This window comes from Crocuta crocuta, unplaced genomic scaffold (assembly GCF_008692635.1).
Source record: "Crocuta crocuta isolate KB4526 unplaced genomic scaffold, BGI_CrCroc_1.0 scaffold32, whole genome shotgun sequence".
Taxonomy (NCBI): Eukaryota; Metazoa; Chordata; class Mammalia; order Carnivora; family Hyaenidae; genus Crocuta; species Crocuta crocuta.
The window spans coordinates 8,102,819-8,118,624 of record NW_027529424.1 but is presented as its reverse complement, the minus strand read 5'-3'; the positions used below and the strand labels follow the sequence as shown (position 1 = coordinate 8,118,624).

The 15,806-nt window shown below is 53.2% G+C and overlaps 1 protein-coding gene across 1 annotated transcript in view; it reads right to left on the bottom strand.

The window, feature by feature from the left end:
• Window positions 1–356: 356 nt before the first annotated feature.
• The window catches only part of SFMBT2 (Scm like with four mbt domains 2), a 201,050-nt gene continuing 185,600 nt past the window's right edge, over window positions 357–15,806 (bottom strand). Inside the window, exons 18-21 of the mRNA XM_077758536.1 lie at window positions 14,829–14,995; window positions 14,421–14,627; window positions 13,394–13,567; window positions 357–5,187 (exon numbers count right to left, since the gene is read on the bottom strand). Of these exons, the coding sequence (XP_077614662.1) occupies window positions 5,047–5,187; window positions 13,394–13,567; window positions 14,421–14,627; window positions 14,829–14,995 (689 nt within the window). The 3' untranslated portion in view covers window positions 357–5,046. The remainder of the gene's footprint in view (window positions 5,188–13,393; window positions 13,568–14,420; window positions 14,628–14,828; window positions 14,996–15,806) is intronic.

The window sequence follows — 15,806 nt, the reverse complement described above, 5'->3', positions numbered from 1 at the left end:
TCTCCCAGACATGAAGCAGGCTTCCTCTCGAAGCACCAGGCAATCACGCAGGAATCACAGGGACTGAAGACAGAAAGGCTGCGTGTGTGTGTAGGATGAACTGGAGTGTTTTAATAAAAGGAATAAACACAAGCGCCTTGAATAGAAGGTTCCAAAGCTAGCAGGTAAGTCTGAAAGCTATCACGTGGGACTGTCAGACCCACAGTTATTAAAACCCTATAAATGTACACTTTTGTGCAAAGTGGGGGGAAAAAAGAACATAATGCAAACCCTAAAAATAGTATTTAGTAACCTTAAATAAAAAGACACGAACACAACTGTAGAATTTATTTGTACTTTATTAACAATGTGGCTTACAATTTTTTCAAGTAAAAAGGGCTTTTTTTATTTAGAATAAAAATTAAAATATAACTCTGATATAGATTTTCATTTATTTACATGAAAACATATATACAGAATTCAATCTTACAGCAAACCAAACAACACGCCCTTTGTCCTGCGAATGTCCAAAAGAAAACCACGAATTTTTCCTTTTACACACTGGAACGGTACACGAGATATGAACCGAATTCCATACAAACTTCTCAAACTGGAATGTAAAATAGCAAAAGGGCTTTGGACTTTCACAACTAGGAATAGTTTTTGCTTCCAGACAGCATGCAAGCTCCCATTCTGAACAACAAATGAGATGATTTTGCTTTCTGTCGTTTCAAAAAAAAAAATGGTCTCCGATTTCCCACCGTGAGTGGCTTTTTCGGCAAACGTTGGGGCCAGAACTCTCCTTGTGTTCAGGGTAGCCCTCAGGTCCAGCCGCAGCGCTGCCCTGGCTTTCTGGCTTGCTTATAAGAGACCTACCTGCTTGTCGGTGCAGAATCCTGGCCATTGAGAACAAGCCTGTAAGATGGAAAGACTACCTGCCCAGGAAATTGTTTTGGTTCTTTTCATCACCTGAACTGCAGATGCCTTTACACCAAAACCCAAAGCAGAGCCACGTGTCAACAATGACAATGTCTTGGGTAAATTAAGCGGGTGGGAAATAGCATAATTCGATTCTATCACATCAGTGTTTTGGGATACTTGTAAGCCCATTCTGGTGATAAAAGCCAGGCGAACCTGCTTAAATAGTCAGCTGAGTTAAAGGGAATAAAGCAGTTTCCAGAAGACTCTTGAACGGAAAAGAATGGTAGACGATTAAGAGAATCACGACAGTATCAGGCTGCAAACAGAACTTTCCCTTGCAATTAGTTATTGCACCAAAAGACACGGGCAGTTATGTACACGTCTTCAACGACTTCTTCCTTAAAAATTACAGACACCTTAATCTACTATGTTTCCCTTCAAATCATTGCACACTCGATCACGGCGTCCTAAAGACAGAACAGAGTACGTGGACTCCAGGGTCGCCACCTTCACCAAGAAATGACAACAGTTCTCAACCCACAACAAAGGTTATAACCCTACTCTTTTTATAGTTCTATGTACAGAAATCAACAGAAATGGGCGTTCTACCAAAGAAGTATGAAAATCCCCAGTGCTTGCAAAACGAAAGGAGATCGGCTCCTCAGAAAGGTGTTTGGCGTAAGATAAAAGGCAAATCTCAGGACTTGCCTGGTAACAACACTCAAAATTCTGAGAGGCAAGCTAGGGCGCTCAGACCGAGCTTCAAAGACTGAGCCAAATCAAGTCTCTGGAGATCATGGGAAGGGTCAGAGAGGCCGGGGGCAAAGGCTTGGGTCATTTGAATTTACCGAGGAACCAATCAAAGCAAACAGAGGAAACGCTCTTTCAAACATGGATCAAATAAGGTAAAGCAACCGAGAAGCCATGCAGCTCCAACGCTGCGTGTGAGTCAAACTTTGATCAGATGAACCTACTTTTAAAGGTGACGGGTGAGTTCTCTGTGTGATGCAACTTTGCGGCGAAGGAAACTGGTTTCTGTTTTTTTGTTTTTTGGGGCTTTTTGGTGGTTTCTTATTTTATCTTCTCCTAATGTTTTCAAAAGCAAAGAGGTTCGCCCGCTATGCCAGCCATTCCCTGCTCCTGTTAGGTTTACACGGTCGTGGGAGGGGACGGCTTCCTAACACAGTGCAGACGCAGTCAGGAAGGCAGGGGCTGAACCAAGTCCATTCGTTTTTGGATGGGATCGTGTGGTGACTTTCACCATTAAAGACACGGTGGCCATTTCTGCTTCTCCAGTCATCCACGCTGTACAGACTGAAAAGTGTCTTCGTGGCCTGGAGGCGACACAAGCTTCTCGGCACCTCCGGGATGTAATGCAGGACCTCGGTACACAGCGGGCAGGGCTTTGGTCCCAACGTATTATCAAAGAGACAGAGTGGACACTGTAGCATCTGGGGCTGGAGAAGGGAGGGAGGGGTGTCACCTGTTGGTGTTTCGACCAAGAACCGTTGGGCGTGGGCCCCGGTGATGTGTGGGGAAGAGGTGCAAAGTCAGCACCGCCTGCCGCTGGAGACACAGTAACGACATGGTGTAAAATGTTCTCTGGAAACTGGCCCCAGTTGTAAGACAGAAGCTGGTGTGGGTAAATCCTACAGAGACGAGAAATGGGCGCCTTACCTTCCGGAACCAAACGGCGACTGATGTGGGGCACGCCCACCACTGGAAATCCCCAAAGCAGCAAGCTCAAGAGCACGTGGGCAGCACTCAGAGCAGAAGCATCTTCTTGCCCCTAAAATGTTCCTTGGCTCTCGACAGGGCCAGGGGGTGGCCCAGACACGACCTCTGTGACAGTCCTCCAAGGGCTGCGTCTTCTGCCTGTGGCCCCAGCCACATCTTCCTTACTGTTTCATGCAGAACCGCGGTGGGTGACAGATCGCCGCACTAAGAGGGACTGAGGACGAGGAGCGTGTTGGGCATCTGACCCCTCGGGAAGCTGGAGGCTCCCCCAGCAATGGTGGCCATGTCCTGCCCGGGCTGTCTGCGGGAGGACCTTCTGGCTCCTGAAGGTGAGGCATGGGGGAGGGGAGTGGGGGTCCAGAGACACCCACAGGATGTGCCTGCTCCCGTGGCGCCTTTCCTTGAAAGGGCATGAGAAGTTGACATTCGTCCCGAAAGTACAAAGACACACTGCAGCCACCACATCCCTTCGTTTCAAATATAACGGGAATAGCTCAGCTCGGAAGGCCAGGGCGAAGGATCCTAAGTGAGCCAGCGTGGCAACGGTGACCCCGCGGTGGACACCCTTTCCAACGGACACCACGAGGCTGAGCGTTTAAGGCTGGAAGTATGTGGCTGAGAAGGCAGGGGTGGGGAACTGAGAGGAGGCTGAGTCTCGAGCCCAGGGGAGAGAGGCCGGGCGGCAGGCACCTCGGACGCCTCCATCCTGACACCACCACCAGGCACCAGGTTAGGACACGGGCCCTTCCATCAGGGGCCCCGGGCAGACCCACATGCCAAACGCTTAAAACGTGGTGGTGGAAATCAGCTGTGGGGACAGAGCAAAAAGTCACCTGCAAAGTAAGTCTCCCGTCTGCCTCGGTGAATAGGACAGAATGCTAAGAACAGTCGGCAGCGGTAACCAAACTGCAAAATCAGAAAATCGTGCCTTAACAACGTAGCTGCAACACGACGGCTAACGAGCCCGCGACATGTTTGTCCAGTTGCCGAGACTCGAATCGAGGAGCAAACATGGAGGAAGGAGGGTAAAAAAGAGAAACCAAAGGGCATGCGGCCTCTGCTTCTGGTGTCCGCCTCCGGGTAAGTCTGAAGGCTTAGTTTTCCTTGAGCACGTTCTGAAAGGCATTTGGACACCTGCCACAGCAGGGATGGGGGGTGCGGTGGGGGGAGCAGTCCATTTGGGCTTGAGTGAACATACTGGGTCCCTCAGGGGCACACGCACATGAGGTGCCGGTTACCAAAAACCTGACAGTCCTCAGAGCCAGAGATCTCTCTTCAAGTGACTTAGGCGATTTGACGAAAATCGTCCCAGAAACCAGCAGCCTCCGGCCAGGAAGCAGTCAACATAGTGGACATGCGCTTCTTCCTCACCCACTGTGTGCGTCTCGTGTCGGCGGATCGGGACTCTCAGCTGGAGTGGGATGGGGACGAGGTCACCCAAGAGCACAGATGATGGGTGGCCGTGCTGGCGGAAGAGCTGGGCAGGGCCAGGTCGCTGCTGTGTTTCCCGTCAGGAACGCCCACTTCCTCACACGTCCCAGGGCCGGACACATCGGAGCGGCACTCGAAGCCAGTGTTGTCAAGAGACTCACTGCAGGACCCTTTGAAGGGGATGTCGCTGGTTTATTCAAAGATTCCTGAAGCTTCTTCCTGCTCCTGCAGTTAAGCTTTGCCTTCAGTCCACAGCTCAGCATTTCCCAGCAGACTAAAAGAGTCATTCCCTGATCCGGTCACGATTAAATGAGAACATCAGCCACACGTAAAGTTCTACAAAAGATTGCAAACGGGACTCTCTACAGGCTCCGGATGTCCGTCGCTCAGGAAGAAGTGCCTCATCGCAACGACACCCCACCTGCCTTCACGCCCTCTCCTTCCTGGAAGGTGCCTCTGATGGGCGATGCCGCTCTAAGCCATCCTTCTGTAGCCACATCCTGAAACGTGGCCTGCAAGCGTGTCTGGGAAATGAGTTGCCACCAAGAGCACACCACGGTGGCACTCATGCAGTGACAGCCACGTGTACCGTGCGATGCAAGAAGCATCTATAACGACCATAGGAAACCTCCCAGCCGGGTGCCCTCCTTGGGCACATCCAAGAAAGACACCAACTGCCTCTTTGTCTTCAAAGCAGAGTGAGCCGTGGTTTGGGAAATGCCTTTGCGGGGAGCTGCCTGGCTTTAGGAGGGAGGAAGGGGAGACACAGACGTACAAAGGAGCTCTTCCGTGTCTGGCAGCGCCCAGCCCTGTCCAGGAGCCACAGCTGCGGTAGCGAGTGGGCCCAGAAACATGGTAACATCAACAGGCTGGTGGGTGAAGGAGGTCAGCCACACTTTCTGCTTTTCAGTGCTACTTTGTGCATGTCCCATCCCACAGCATCCCCGAGACATCAGGTCACCTCCCGAGAGGGCAGCCTCAGTTGGCGTACTGGGCATAAAAAGCCACCTTCACCCTCTCGATCTGATGGCAGAGCTTGATGGCAGGCCCCAGCTTCAGCTCCATGCACTCCTGCACCGTGGGGAGGGTCAGCAACAGGAGTGCTTGGCCATCAATGTCCTGCGAGGAGACAAAGCCACATTAGAGCCGTGACACCAGGCACCAAGGGAAGGCATCTGTCATGGCGGACTTGGCCCTCGGAGCCAAGGGCGTGAGGGGTGGCTGCGGGGGGTGGGGGGGAGGGATGAAGAGGTGAACAGGCAAACTGCTGTAGGACTTCTTCCTTCTCAAGCAGATGGGCCCTGCTGGGAGAGTCCCCCCTCCGCCCCAGTCCCTCCGATGTCCTGCTGTGACTTGTGAGCACAAGAGAAGAGCTCTCTCCTAAAAGAAGCACCGCTCTCTCTTCCTCACCCTGGTCTGAACTTCCGCCATCGGAATGGGCAAGAAGATGCTAGAGAGATATGCCGTCACCCGGAACAGCTTTCCACTGAGGAGCACATGGATGTTTGGACACACACAGAGGCAAACATCTCCATCTGCACACCCGCATCACCCAGAATGAGGCGTACAAGGTCTGCTTCCCCGTTTTGCATGAGTTAGCCACCGGGGTCTACATGAGGAAGATGTTCATTCGAGAGTGTGAAGCTGCGTTCACAGCAGGAGCAGGGGCAGGGGCTCATCGCAAAACTTTGCGATCACCCTAATGGGCACCTCTGCCCCTTCGCCAGCATGCTTCCCATAACAACCGATTTTATTTATGGAGATGTTGTTTGATTGAGTTACTGAGTTGAAGTGCAACCCCCTCCTCCTATCCACCACGACAGGCTTTGTGTTCCAGGGGAAGTTAAGAGACTTCTCATATTCCAGGGGAAGAAAGACAAGGTAACAATAAAGACCAGTGGTAGAATGAGCGCATAAAATGAACTCAGTGCCAAAATTTCTGCCATCTGCAGAAGAGAGAACCCCATAAAATGAACCAAAGGCACCATAAGCCACAGGGACTTAAGAGTCACGAACCGCACACGAGCTTGTGAGGTCTGACATCACATATCATGAGCTACACAGAAGCTTCTTTCCTAAAATAATGGTTTATTTAACTGTCTTAAAAATATCAAAAACAAAAAAACAAAAACCAAAATACCAAAAAGTGTTGACCTTGGGGAGACCAATGGTAAGAGTCCAAGAATAATTAATGTATGATCAGTTTCAAAAGCCACCTTCATGTGAGAATAATCCCTAATGAGTGTGGAGGCAGCAAAAATTAAGCATTCATCTGCAAGTGTAGCTAATTACATCTAAATTACGTGAGCGCTGGCTATGACGTACACGATTGCAAGCTTTGTCTCAACCAAGACTCGAACCAGATCTTATCAAACTCCAAAGTAAACCTATCTGTCTTGAATATACACTGAAAGTAGGAGATAAACAAAAATGTCAATGAATGTTTGATGCTGTATTGACATCATTTTCCCGTTTCTACAGTTACTTCACTTTCTCTTTGGATTCACTCTGACTGTAGTAAGGGCAAATTTAAAGTACTGAAAAAACAGTGTCTTGCTCAAGATCATGAACTAAACAATAGTAGCCGCTGACCTGGGGCCTGTAGAGCTGACTCCATTGTCAGAGGCAAAGCCACATATATTCTGTCAAAACTTGACAGAGAGGATGTAGGCCTCGGGATACAAAGTCTTGTGAGTATCATGGGCCTCATAAAAATACACTGTAAGTAGGAAATAGGATGAGGCTATAAAACCATGTGCAGGTGGCTTAATCATTATGTTTAGTGAATAATGGAACAGAAACTTATTTCAGGAGATGGGAAGATTTTTTTAGGTGGAATTTAGTGCCAAAAAAGCTAGCTGCTCTATCTAAGATCACATTGTTAGAGACCAAATTGGAATTAGGACCATGGTTTTCTGATATTAAACTTTGGAGGGAACACTGTGCTGTAAACATCTTAGTCATAATGGCCATCGGTGGACATATGGATTCTATTACAATTGAAAGTCAGCCCTAAAAACTTACATCTAAGGGACCAAGGAGACTCATTATGGGAAGGATGGACCCACAGAAGGCACGTAGTTCAGGAGAGCATGTATTCAGGGAAAGTTCAGAGACATGGAAGGTAAAGCTGAGATGGGACCAGAGAGCCACTAAGAAATTGGGACTTAGGCTAAGGTGTGTGACCAGAAGTTGCTAAAGTGCCTGAGGCAGAGAGGTCGCACTGTAGGATTCGAACACCTGCACGCTAATTCTGGCCACAATGTAAAGGCATGAATTAGCAGGCAGGGGAGGGAAGTTACGAGGGGCTGAAGGTGAGGCCCCACCTCCTACACCACCACATTGGGAGACAGGATTTCAACACACGCATGGGGAGAGGGGGCGGCAGCAACGTTCAGGCCACAGCACAGGTGCTGTGCACAGTGACGCGGCTCCTATCCCGAGAGACGTGCAATCTGCCGGGTGAGCCGTGACGCACCCCTGCCCAGTGTTTCTGGACGTGCCTCCACCAGCCTGTCCCCTGCTCCCCAGAGACTCTGCATTCTTTTGTGGAGACCTCACGTGGGGAGAGATTAGGAAGATGAGGGTCAAGTGTTTTAAGCCACAAACATCCTCCAAATAAAAACTCACAGCTAATGGTGAGGGTGAGCTCAGGTCTCCAGTCCCCAGGTAGAAACTTCAGGATGGCCCCTCACCTTGTCTGTTCTAACCCTAGCGGGCCTTCTGCCGACGGAGGGCAGACCCCGGGAGTGAATGCAGTGGTTACAGAGCTTAGAGGCCACAGTCCCGAATCTTCCCAATACCACCTGAGTGTTTATCCTGGGGGCGCTACCGTGCCTTTCCAACCTGGAGAGTCTGGTCCCCCTCAATAAACTGCTCCTTGGACACCACCCCCCCTGCCTATTGGGATAAACATGCTTGGTCCTGAGATCCTAGAATTCATTGTGCCGTCGCTGCCAGAGCGCTCGCTGCTCGTCAAAGTCTAAGGTCACTGAGATGGTGAGCAAGGGCTCTGAGGGACTCGGGGTGTCTGGTACAGCTATCAGCGCATGATACACGCGCAAACATTTCCTGGAGGAACAGATGTTATAGGACAGGCCTCACGTCAAGTCAGGCCTCGAGATCAGCGCTATCGCTGCTGAATGATCTTACAACACTGGCCAGAGAACGAGGTCTCTTTCCCGGGACATCTTGGGGGAAAATGGGCTGTTGCGACTGGTGGCATCACTTACCAGCCACCAGGCACGCCCACCCCTGCTCTCTCGGGCCCCCGTGCTGCGGGGCCGAGGCTGGAACCGTGTTGCTCCCTCCTGCAAAGGCCCTCACGAACCTCGAGGACACGCTGTGTCCACCTCCCGTCTCCTGCCAGAGACGGCGGACGGCCTGGCGCTGCGCAACCCCTTCCCCGACCTCCCCGCTCTGACTGCACCACCCCCTTCTCTGTCCGCTGCTGACAACCGTCCGTGAGCCCGTGGGCCCCGGGCGACCAGGAGCATTTAGGATCGGGCGCCGAACTGCCCGCTTTCCCTCCCGGGTGGCAGCCTCCAGGGTCGTGCAGCGAGGGGAAGCTGCAGAGCTGCTCAGACAGACAAACCAAACAAGAACGAGGGTCAGGATCATACTGAGGGCCTCTGGACCGTTATCAGATCCCAGCCCCCTCCACCCTCACCCCAACACACATTCACCCGTCCTGCAAACGGGCAAAGCCAATGCGGGAGTGCTTTCCAGGCCCTCCTCCCTTCTGCCCTGTGAGCGCCCAGGGGGCTCCGCCGGTTAAGTATTCAGCTCAGGTCATGATCCCACAGTCTGTGAGATCAAGCCCTGCATCAGGCTCTGTGCCGACAGTAAGGAGCCTGCTTGGAATTCTGTCTCTCTCCTCTCTCTCTTCCTCTGCCCCTCCCTGTTCGCACTCTCGCTCTCTCTCTAATTAAATGAATAAACTTAAAGAAAAAAAGAGGTCTCGGTTTTGAGGCCACGGTTGAGGGGTGGAGAGTCCACGCTCTGAGGGGTGAGCTTGGAGCGCAGGCAAGCTGGACCGGATGGGCGCATCTGCCCCCCGCAGGCAGGTGCACGTGGGCTCGGGGTCTCTTGTGCCCCGCACACAGCCCGCTGCACCGGCACTGGCAGAGTGAGCAACACCCGGCTGAATGTGTCTGCACACACGTGAGTGTGCAGGAAGACAAAGGTCACGGACGGGCTGGGGCATGCGGCTCGGACTGACGGCAGAGACCTTTCACCCTGTGTCCCTGGAAGAAGCTGTCAACAAGCGGGCTGGGGTCCCGGGCTGGGCGAGCATTCTGTGCAGTTCGTCTGCGCTGAACCACCTCGGGGCCTCTGGCCGTCACCCCTGTTCTCAGCGCATTCTCCTTCACCCCGATGCTGTGGCACAGAACTCCTTCCTGCCTGTTCTCATTCAGAGGTGGGTGCGTGAGCAAGAGTTTAAGGGGTGCCCCTGCTTTCTAAACACCGAAGCGCCCTGCTGCAAGGTGCTGGGCTTAGCAACCCGACCACCGGACCGTCACGGGGGCGGAAGAGGCCGTAGAGGCGGCTCAGNGCGTGACCGACGCCCGGGCCGCCCGACGCTCTCCCGCGGCCGCCATGCACTCCGGGGCCCCACGGCTGGGGAGACGGGCGGGCGGAAGCCACCCCGGGCCCGATGCTCACAGACACAGCACGGCGAGGAGGGAGGGCCAGGCGCGGAGGCCGCCCAGCATCGCGAGTGCAGCTTTCTGTGTCTTCATTTGAAAAGTTACTCTTCCTCGCTGATTATGCAGTTACAGACCCGCTGCCCCCCCGGATTTAATTTTTACAGATCAGCCCTCCCATACTTCTGAACTGCCGGCAAATCACTAATCGTGTTAAACACGGAGAAGGACCATAAACAGACTACCAATTTTGAAAAAACGAACTGCAGTAAAATAATGGGAAGGCAAATGCTCATCCCACACAAAATTAAATTTGTTCGGGTGCAGAGGTCAGAGCAGGGCTCAGCGGTTCCTCAGCAGGGATATCTGTGTCTATGGAACCGGAGAGCAGACAGAGTCCGTAACCCAAGAACTACCCCCCAGAGTTTCTTTTATTGAAGTAAATCACTCACTGGGGTAGTCTGCTCAGTATACGTGCATCTCTGGCTCATAAGAAGTATATGAGAAGGCAAAACTATATTTAAGGGTTTTGTGGGGTTTTTTTTTTCTTAGTTATAGATGCGTGGAGTTTTACTGTAACGTACACGTTGGCAGCACGAAATTACAGAACAGAGATGTTTTAAGCTGTGGCCATAACACTTCAGAGTTCAAGGCGTGCCTTCCAGTAATGGGAGGTTTACACTTCCCGTCGGCGCACCTGAGGATCCTGACGGCTTCAGAATGGCGCCATCGCCAGTCCACACACTGCGATTTTGCTTCCACACTGGTGAGCAGAGCAGCCCGCTGGCTCCTTCGGGCCATCTCAAAGCTCATGCCATGGCTGGACTGACCCACAGAGGCCTCACCAAATCATGACCGTGGCACTTGGGCTCCAAGATGACAGAACAAATTCATAGAAATTAGTAATTATGGGCCTGATCAAACAGAAAAGGCCTCAAGTCCCACACACTTCAGATGGCAGAGAGGGCAACAGCCTTTTATGGTGACCAGGGTGGGGGTGGGGGGTGGGCCTAGTGTGAAATCTGAAATGAAACAGGAACAAGGCTTTTTATCAGTTAAAGCCTATCTATTTTTCTGTCTATAAGTCGTAAAAATGTAGGTATGTAGGACCAAGCTTTTAATCAATGTATTAAGAAAAGGAATTGGAGACAGGGCCCTGCCCACTGCCTGGTTCTAGAAGTGGGAATGAACCAGGCAAGCTTCACTCCTTAGACAGGCTAGCCTGGGGAGACGGAAACTTCCCGAGATACTGTAATAAGCTGGATTTAGAAGCACAGTTAAGGACAAGTCAGCATGTGTAGTATTTTAGCCTTTTCCCAAGTCAGCTTTCTTGCTTAGTATTAGAAAACCGTGGGGGTGCGTGGGGGCTCAGTTGGTTAAGCGTCGAACTCTTGGTTTTGGCTCACGTCATGATCTGACAGTTCGTGAGATCGAGCCCTGCATCAGGCTCTGCACTGACAGTGTGGAGCCTGCTTGGGATTCTCTCTCCCTCTCTCTCCGCCCCTCCTCTGCTCGTTCCCTCTCTCACTCTCTCTCAAAATAAATAAACTTAAAAAAAAAGAAATACTTACAAAAAGAAGAAACCTGTAAAAACAATCACACTCGAGCCCGTAACTGAGGGAGAAAAGCTCTGTGCCCAGTTCTGCCCCCAGCCCTGGTAAAAGGTACTGCTCAGTCAAAACGCGGCATTTGGGTCTACAAACGAAATCAAACAAAACCACAATTGTAGATGCTCTCGAACACTACCTTCCACACCTGCCTTTTGAATATCAGAAGGCCCGTAAACAGACGCTCTGTCAATGTACGCGGAACAAACACATGAAAAAACAGATCCAGACGCCAGGCTCTGGGTCAGCGGCCTTTGTCACAGCACCGCTACCAGTAAGTACCGGCCCGGGAAGCCCTGCATGAGGCAAAGCTCTCACCACGAGTTCAACCCTCTGCTTTACCCCTGTCTTCAGGATAGAGATGCTCCAAATCACGCAAGCCTCACGGTTGTTAAGAGAATCCTTTTGCTCGTGTGTTATAAATGAAGGGACATGCTCATTGCCAAGTTCTCTACCTCTGATGCAGCTTTTCTCCTTCTGTCTGCTTTTACGGTCCCTCCTAGAGGAAGTGCTGATAACCTCAGAGAGCAAGGTGACCCTGCCCCGTGGCCACCGTTCCCTCCTTCACGTGCACCGGCTGCGTGTCTACAAGGAGCCTCTGGCGGTCCGCCCATCGGGACGTTTCAGTGTTTTACGTGCTCCCCTCTCCTGGGAGAGAATCTGGGGGATCACTGGGTGCAGGCGGAACCGGAGGCCTCTCTTTCCCCTTCCTGACTTAATGTCCGAGTTACTGTCTTTCTAGAATATGGGTCTGTAGGATCTACAAAAGGCCTGGATAGACACATCTTTCATTGATTAGATGGTACACGTTTTGTTTTTTTCTTTATTTTTTTTAAGTGTTTTATTTATTTCTAGGAGAGAGAGAGAGAGAGACAGCGTGAGCAGGGGAGGGTCAGAGAGAGAGGGAGTCACAGACTGAAACAGGATCCAGGCTCTGAGCTGGCAGTCAGCACAGAGCCCGACGCGGGGCTCGAACCCACGAACCTCGAGATCATGACCTAAGTGAAAGTCGGACCCTTAACCGACTAAGCCACCCAGGCGCCCCTGTTTTTTTCTTTAAATGCAAGGTCTCAAAAGACAATGTTTACACTGTGAGACACCATGAGACATGGGGCGAACACGGCGGCACGAGTCGCAGGCTTTGCCTGGAACTTCCATGTGAGGCCTGCAAGGGGCCTGCGAGGGGCGTGCGTCCAGAGGGGCGGCTTGTTTCCATGGCAACTGAAGGGGCGATGGAAGCCGACCTTTCCTGTGGCTCGTCGCACGTCTTATGTTCTGGCTGATCAGTCATCTCACCTGAGGAGTCAAAATGCCGCCGTCCTGCAACTACCCCCATCCTTCCGCGCGGCACCTAACACGCCCTGGGCTCTTACCATTTTTACAAGTGTGAGCACGAGGCTGATATGGAGGACATTAGGTGAGACACAGCAGAACGCGGAGAAGGGGCAGACACACTCTCCCTGTTTCTCCCGCTAAATGAGATGAAAAGCCCTGCGTGTGATGAGTGAAACGCACATGGGGCGGAGGAGGGGCGCCCCAGCAGAGCCGGGGGGACCTGAGACAGGGCGTGGTGGGGAGCGCTCTCCTTGTACGTCTGCCTCCCACAGCCAAGACCGACTGCTAAAGAAGCTGGGAACCCCAAAATGCCGACGGGCACGAGCGGAAAGGGCCCCGCGAAGCCTGCTCTTTCCAGCCAAAGGACTGGGCAAAAGGCAGCCTAGGCAGACAGAAACCTTCTAGACAAAAGTGGCCTGACTGAGGGCAGAGAACCCGCCTCCCACGCCCCTGCCGACGAGAGCAGCGAAGGCCAGGAGAGGGGCCCTGATGTCCAGCCTGGCCAGGTGGCCCCAGGCCCCACAAGGGATTATGGGAAAACCAAGGGACTTGGGTCTCTGCTTGACCGCACAGAGCCCCCCCCGGGAGGTGTCGGGGGGGACCACGTGTGCCCTGGCCGCACACCCGCCTCCTGCTGCGCAGTGACGGGGAGGCAGCCCCTCGCCTGCCAGAGCCAGGTCCCAGAAAGCCGGCTCTGTGGAAGGACAGACAAACAGTGACAGACACGGCAGGAGGCACCTGTTCCTGAAAGATCCTGGCCAAGTGCGCGCAGTCCGTCAGCCTGATGAAGCGCACCACGTCCGTCACCGTCCACTCCAGAGGGTTGCTCTCCAGAACCAGCCTCTCCTCCTCCTCTTGCTTGCTTTCCTGACGGGAGAGGGGGGAGGAGGTCATCTCTTCTGCGCACGGGCACTCAGGACACCCCGTGGGCCCGAGCCCGACCTCCCCGTCCCTCTGGCCTCGCCCTGGGCACCCGGACAGGCCGCAGAGACTGCCCGTCTCTAGGGACTTCTTAGCAACTCGTCTGGCTTGTAACTTTGCCTCCAATGACTTGGGTGCCTTTAAAGGTTAAAAAAAAATAATAAATAAGCAAAGCACAGTGGGAGCAGTGGCTGAAAGCCAAGTTCAGGACGTCGGGGTCTGCTTAGCAAGGCTGTGTCTCCCACTGAGGAGGGAGGGTGTGGGGCGTGGGAGGGCACCCAGGAGACAGCCAGGCTGTCCCCACTTATGCTGGTGATGACGCTGCCGACGACGTTCCGGCTGAGCGGGTGCGGGGGTGGCCTCGCATCTCATTGTGTCACAGAGGCCCCTCCCCCTGGGAAGGGAAAGCCTGGTGCCCAGGGGGACCTTGAGGACGTATTCTGTCTGCTCTCCTGAAGAGACTCCTTCCAGAGAAACAGGTGCCTGGACCTCCTTGTGACCTCCACCCCAGAGGTGACGTCACCAGGCCTTGTGCCCGGACACGGGGACCCGGCTGGCGCCACTGCTACTGCTTTTACTACTTTATTTTATTTTTAAAACTTTTTAAATGTTTATTTACTTTGAGAGGGAGAGACAGAGCGTGAGCAGGGAAGGGGCAGAGAGGAAGAGAGAGAATCCCAAGCAGGCTCCGCACTGCAGCGAGGAGCCCAGCTGTGGGGCTCGAACTCACGAACTGTGAAATCCTAGGCCACGCACGTGCCCCGCTTTTGTTATTTTCGCAGGGAGCCCCAAATCAAGGCCCGGACCTTCAGCACCTCGACACAGCNCCCTCGGTGCAGGAGGCAGCCTGCGCCCTCCGGCCCCTGCGCGGCCTCTCCACGGGCGGCCGGCGCTCGGGCTCCGCGCTGCTCCTCAGGGTGACGGCCCTCCGGGGCCGCACAGAGGGGACGTCGGCGGAGGAGGTGTCTGTCTGGTCGTCGCGGAGCTCGGAGCCCGTTTCCTCGCTCCCCGTGTCCTCGTCCACGGCGTCCGCGTCCTCCTCCTCACTCTCCTGGGCCGAAGGGCAGACGCTGAAGGGAGGCCTCTGCGCCCACTGACCTGAGGGCCCACCCCGCCATCCCCGCCATGGTCGCCGTCGCAGTCCCCGCGGAGCGTGGGCTGGGTCTGGGCTCCCGGACTCGGAGCTGCGGCCTTGGCCGTGAGCAGCCACAAGGACCAACCAGGGCCGCGAGGTGCTCTGAGCAGGACATACCTCCCCGGAGCCCGTGGTGAAGTCCGCGGCAGAAGACCTGCGCTTCTTCTGCACGAAGATGCATTTTCGCCGCTTCCTACGTCGGGCCGGCTTCGGGGGTCCGCTCTCCCCGCTGGCTTCCCCGATGGGGGGCTTCACAATCTTCTTCCTCTTTCCATAATAATAGGCTGCAAGGGGTCAGAGGATCAAAAACAGTTTTTAAAGGCCTGGCACGCGTACGCATGTGGACAGAGAGACGGGAGAGACCAGAGGAAGATGGGGAGGAGAGAAAGAAGAGAAAGATCATTCTTCCATTTAGAACAATGAAACCTGACATCTCAGTATTCCTCAGGTTCCCCTCTGTTTCCTTCCTCCGATGCCCTCATATTCTGAAGGTGTCACGGACACAACTCTGTGTTTTCAAAATCCCAATGTCAGAGCCCTAACCCCCACATGTGACTGGATTTGGAGACGGGACCTTTAAGGAGGAGATTAGGGTAAATGAGGTCAGAAGAACGGGGCCTTAATCCACAGGACCAGTGTGCGTACAAGAGGAACAGACACCAGGAATTTGCACACACGGAGGGAAGGTCACGTGGGGACAGAGAAGACAGTCGTCTGCAAGACCCAAAGACACGGGCCTTAGGAGAAACTGACCCTGGTGATGGTCTATATTAACACTCAGAGCACCCATGAGAAAACTATCTACCAACTTTCAACAACAATTGTCATCTTTTATAAATTAAATGTGTAATCGACTAATGAAAACCACTGCTAAGGATCCAATTTTCAATGATGATCACGATCAAGGCTCACCGCTGAAAATCTCAACTGTCCCATAAGAAAACCCCCCGTTATTCCATAAAGACCAAACGCAGACGGGTGCCTGGGTGGCTCAGGTCGTGATCTCATGGTTCACGGGTTGGAGCCCTTCACCCGGTTCTGCGCTGACAGGGTGGAGCCTGCTTGGGGGTTCTCTCCCCTCTCTCTCTCTGCCCC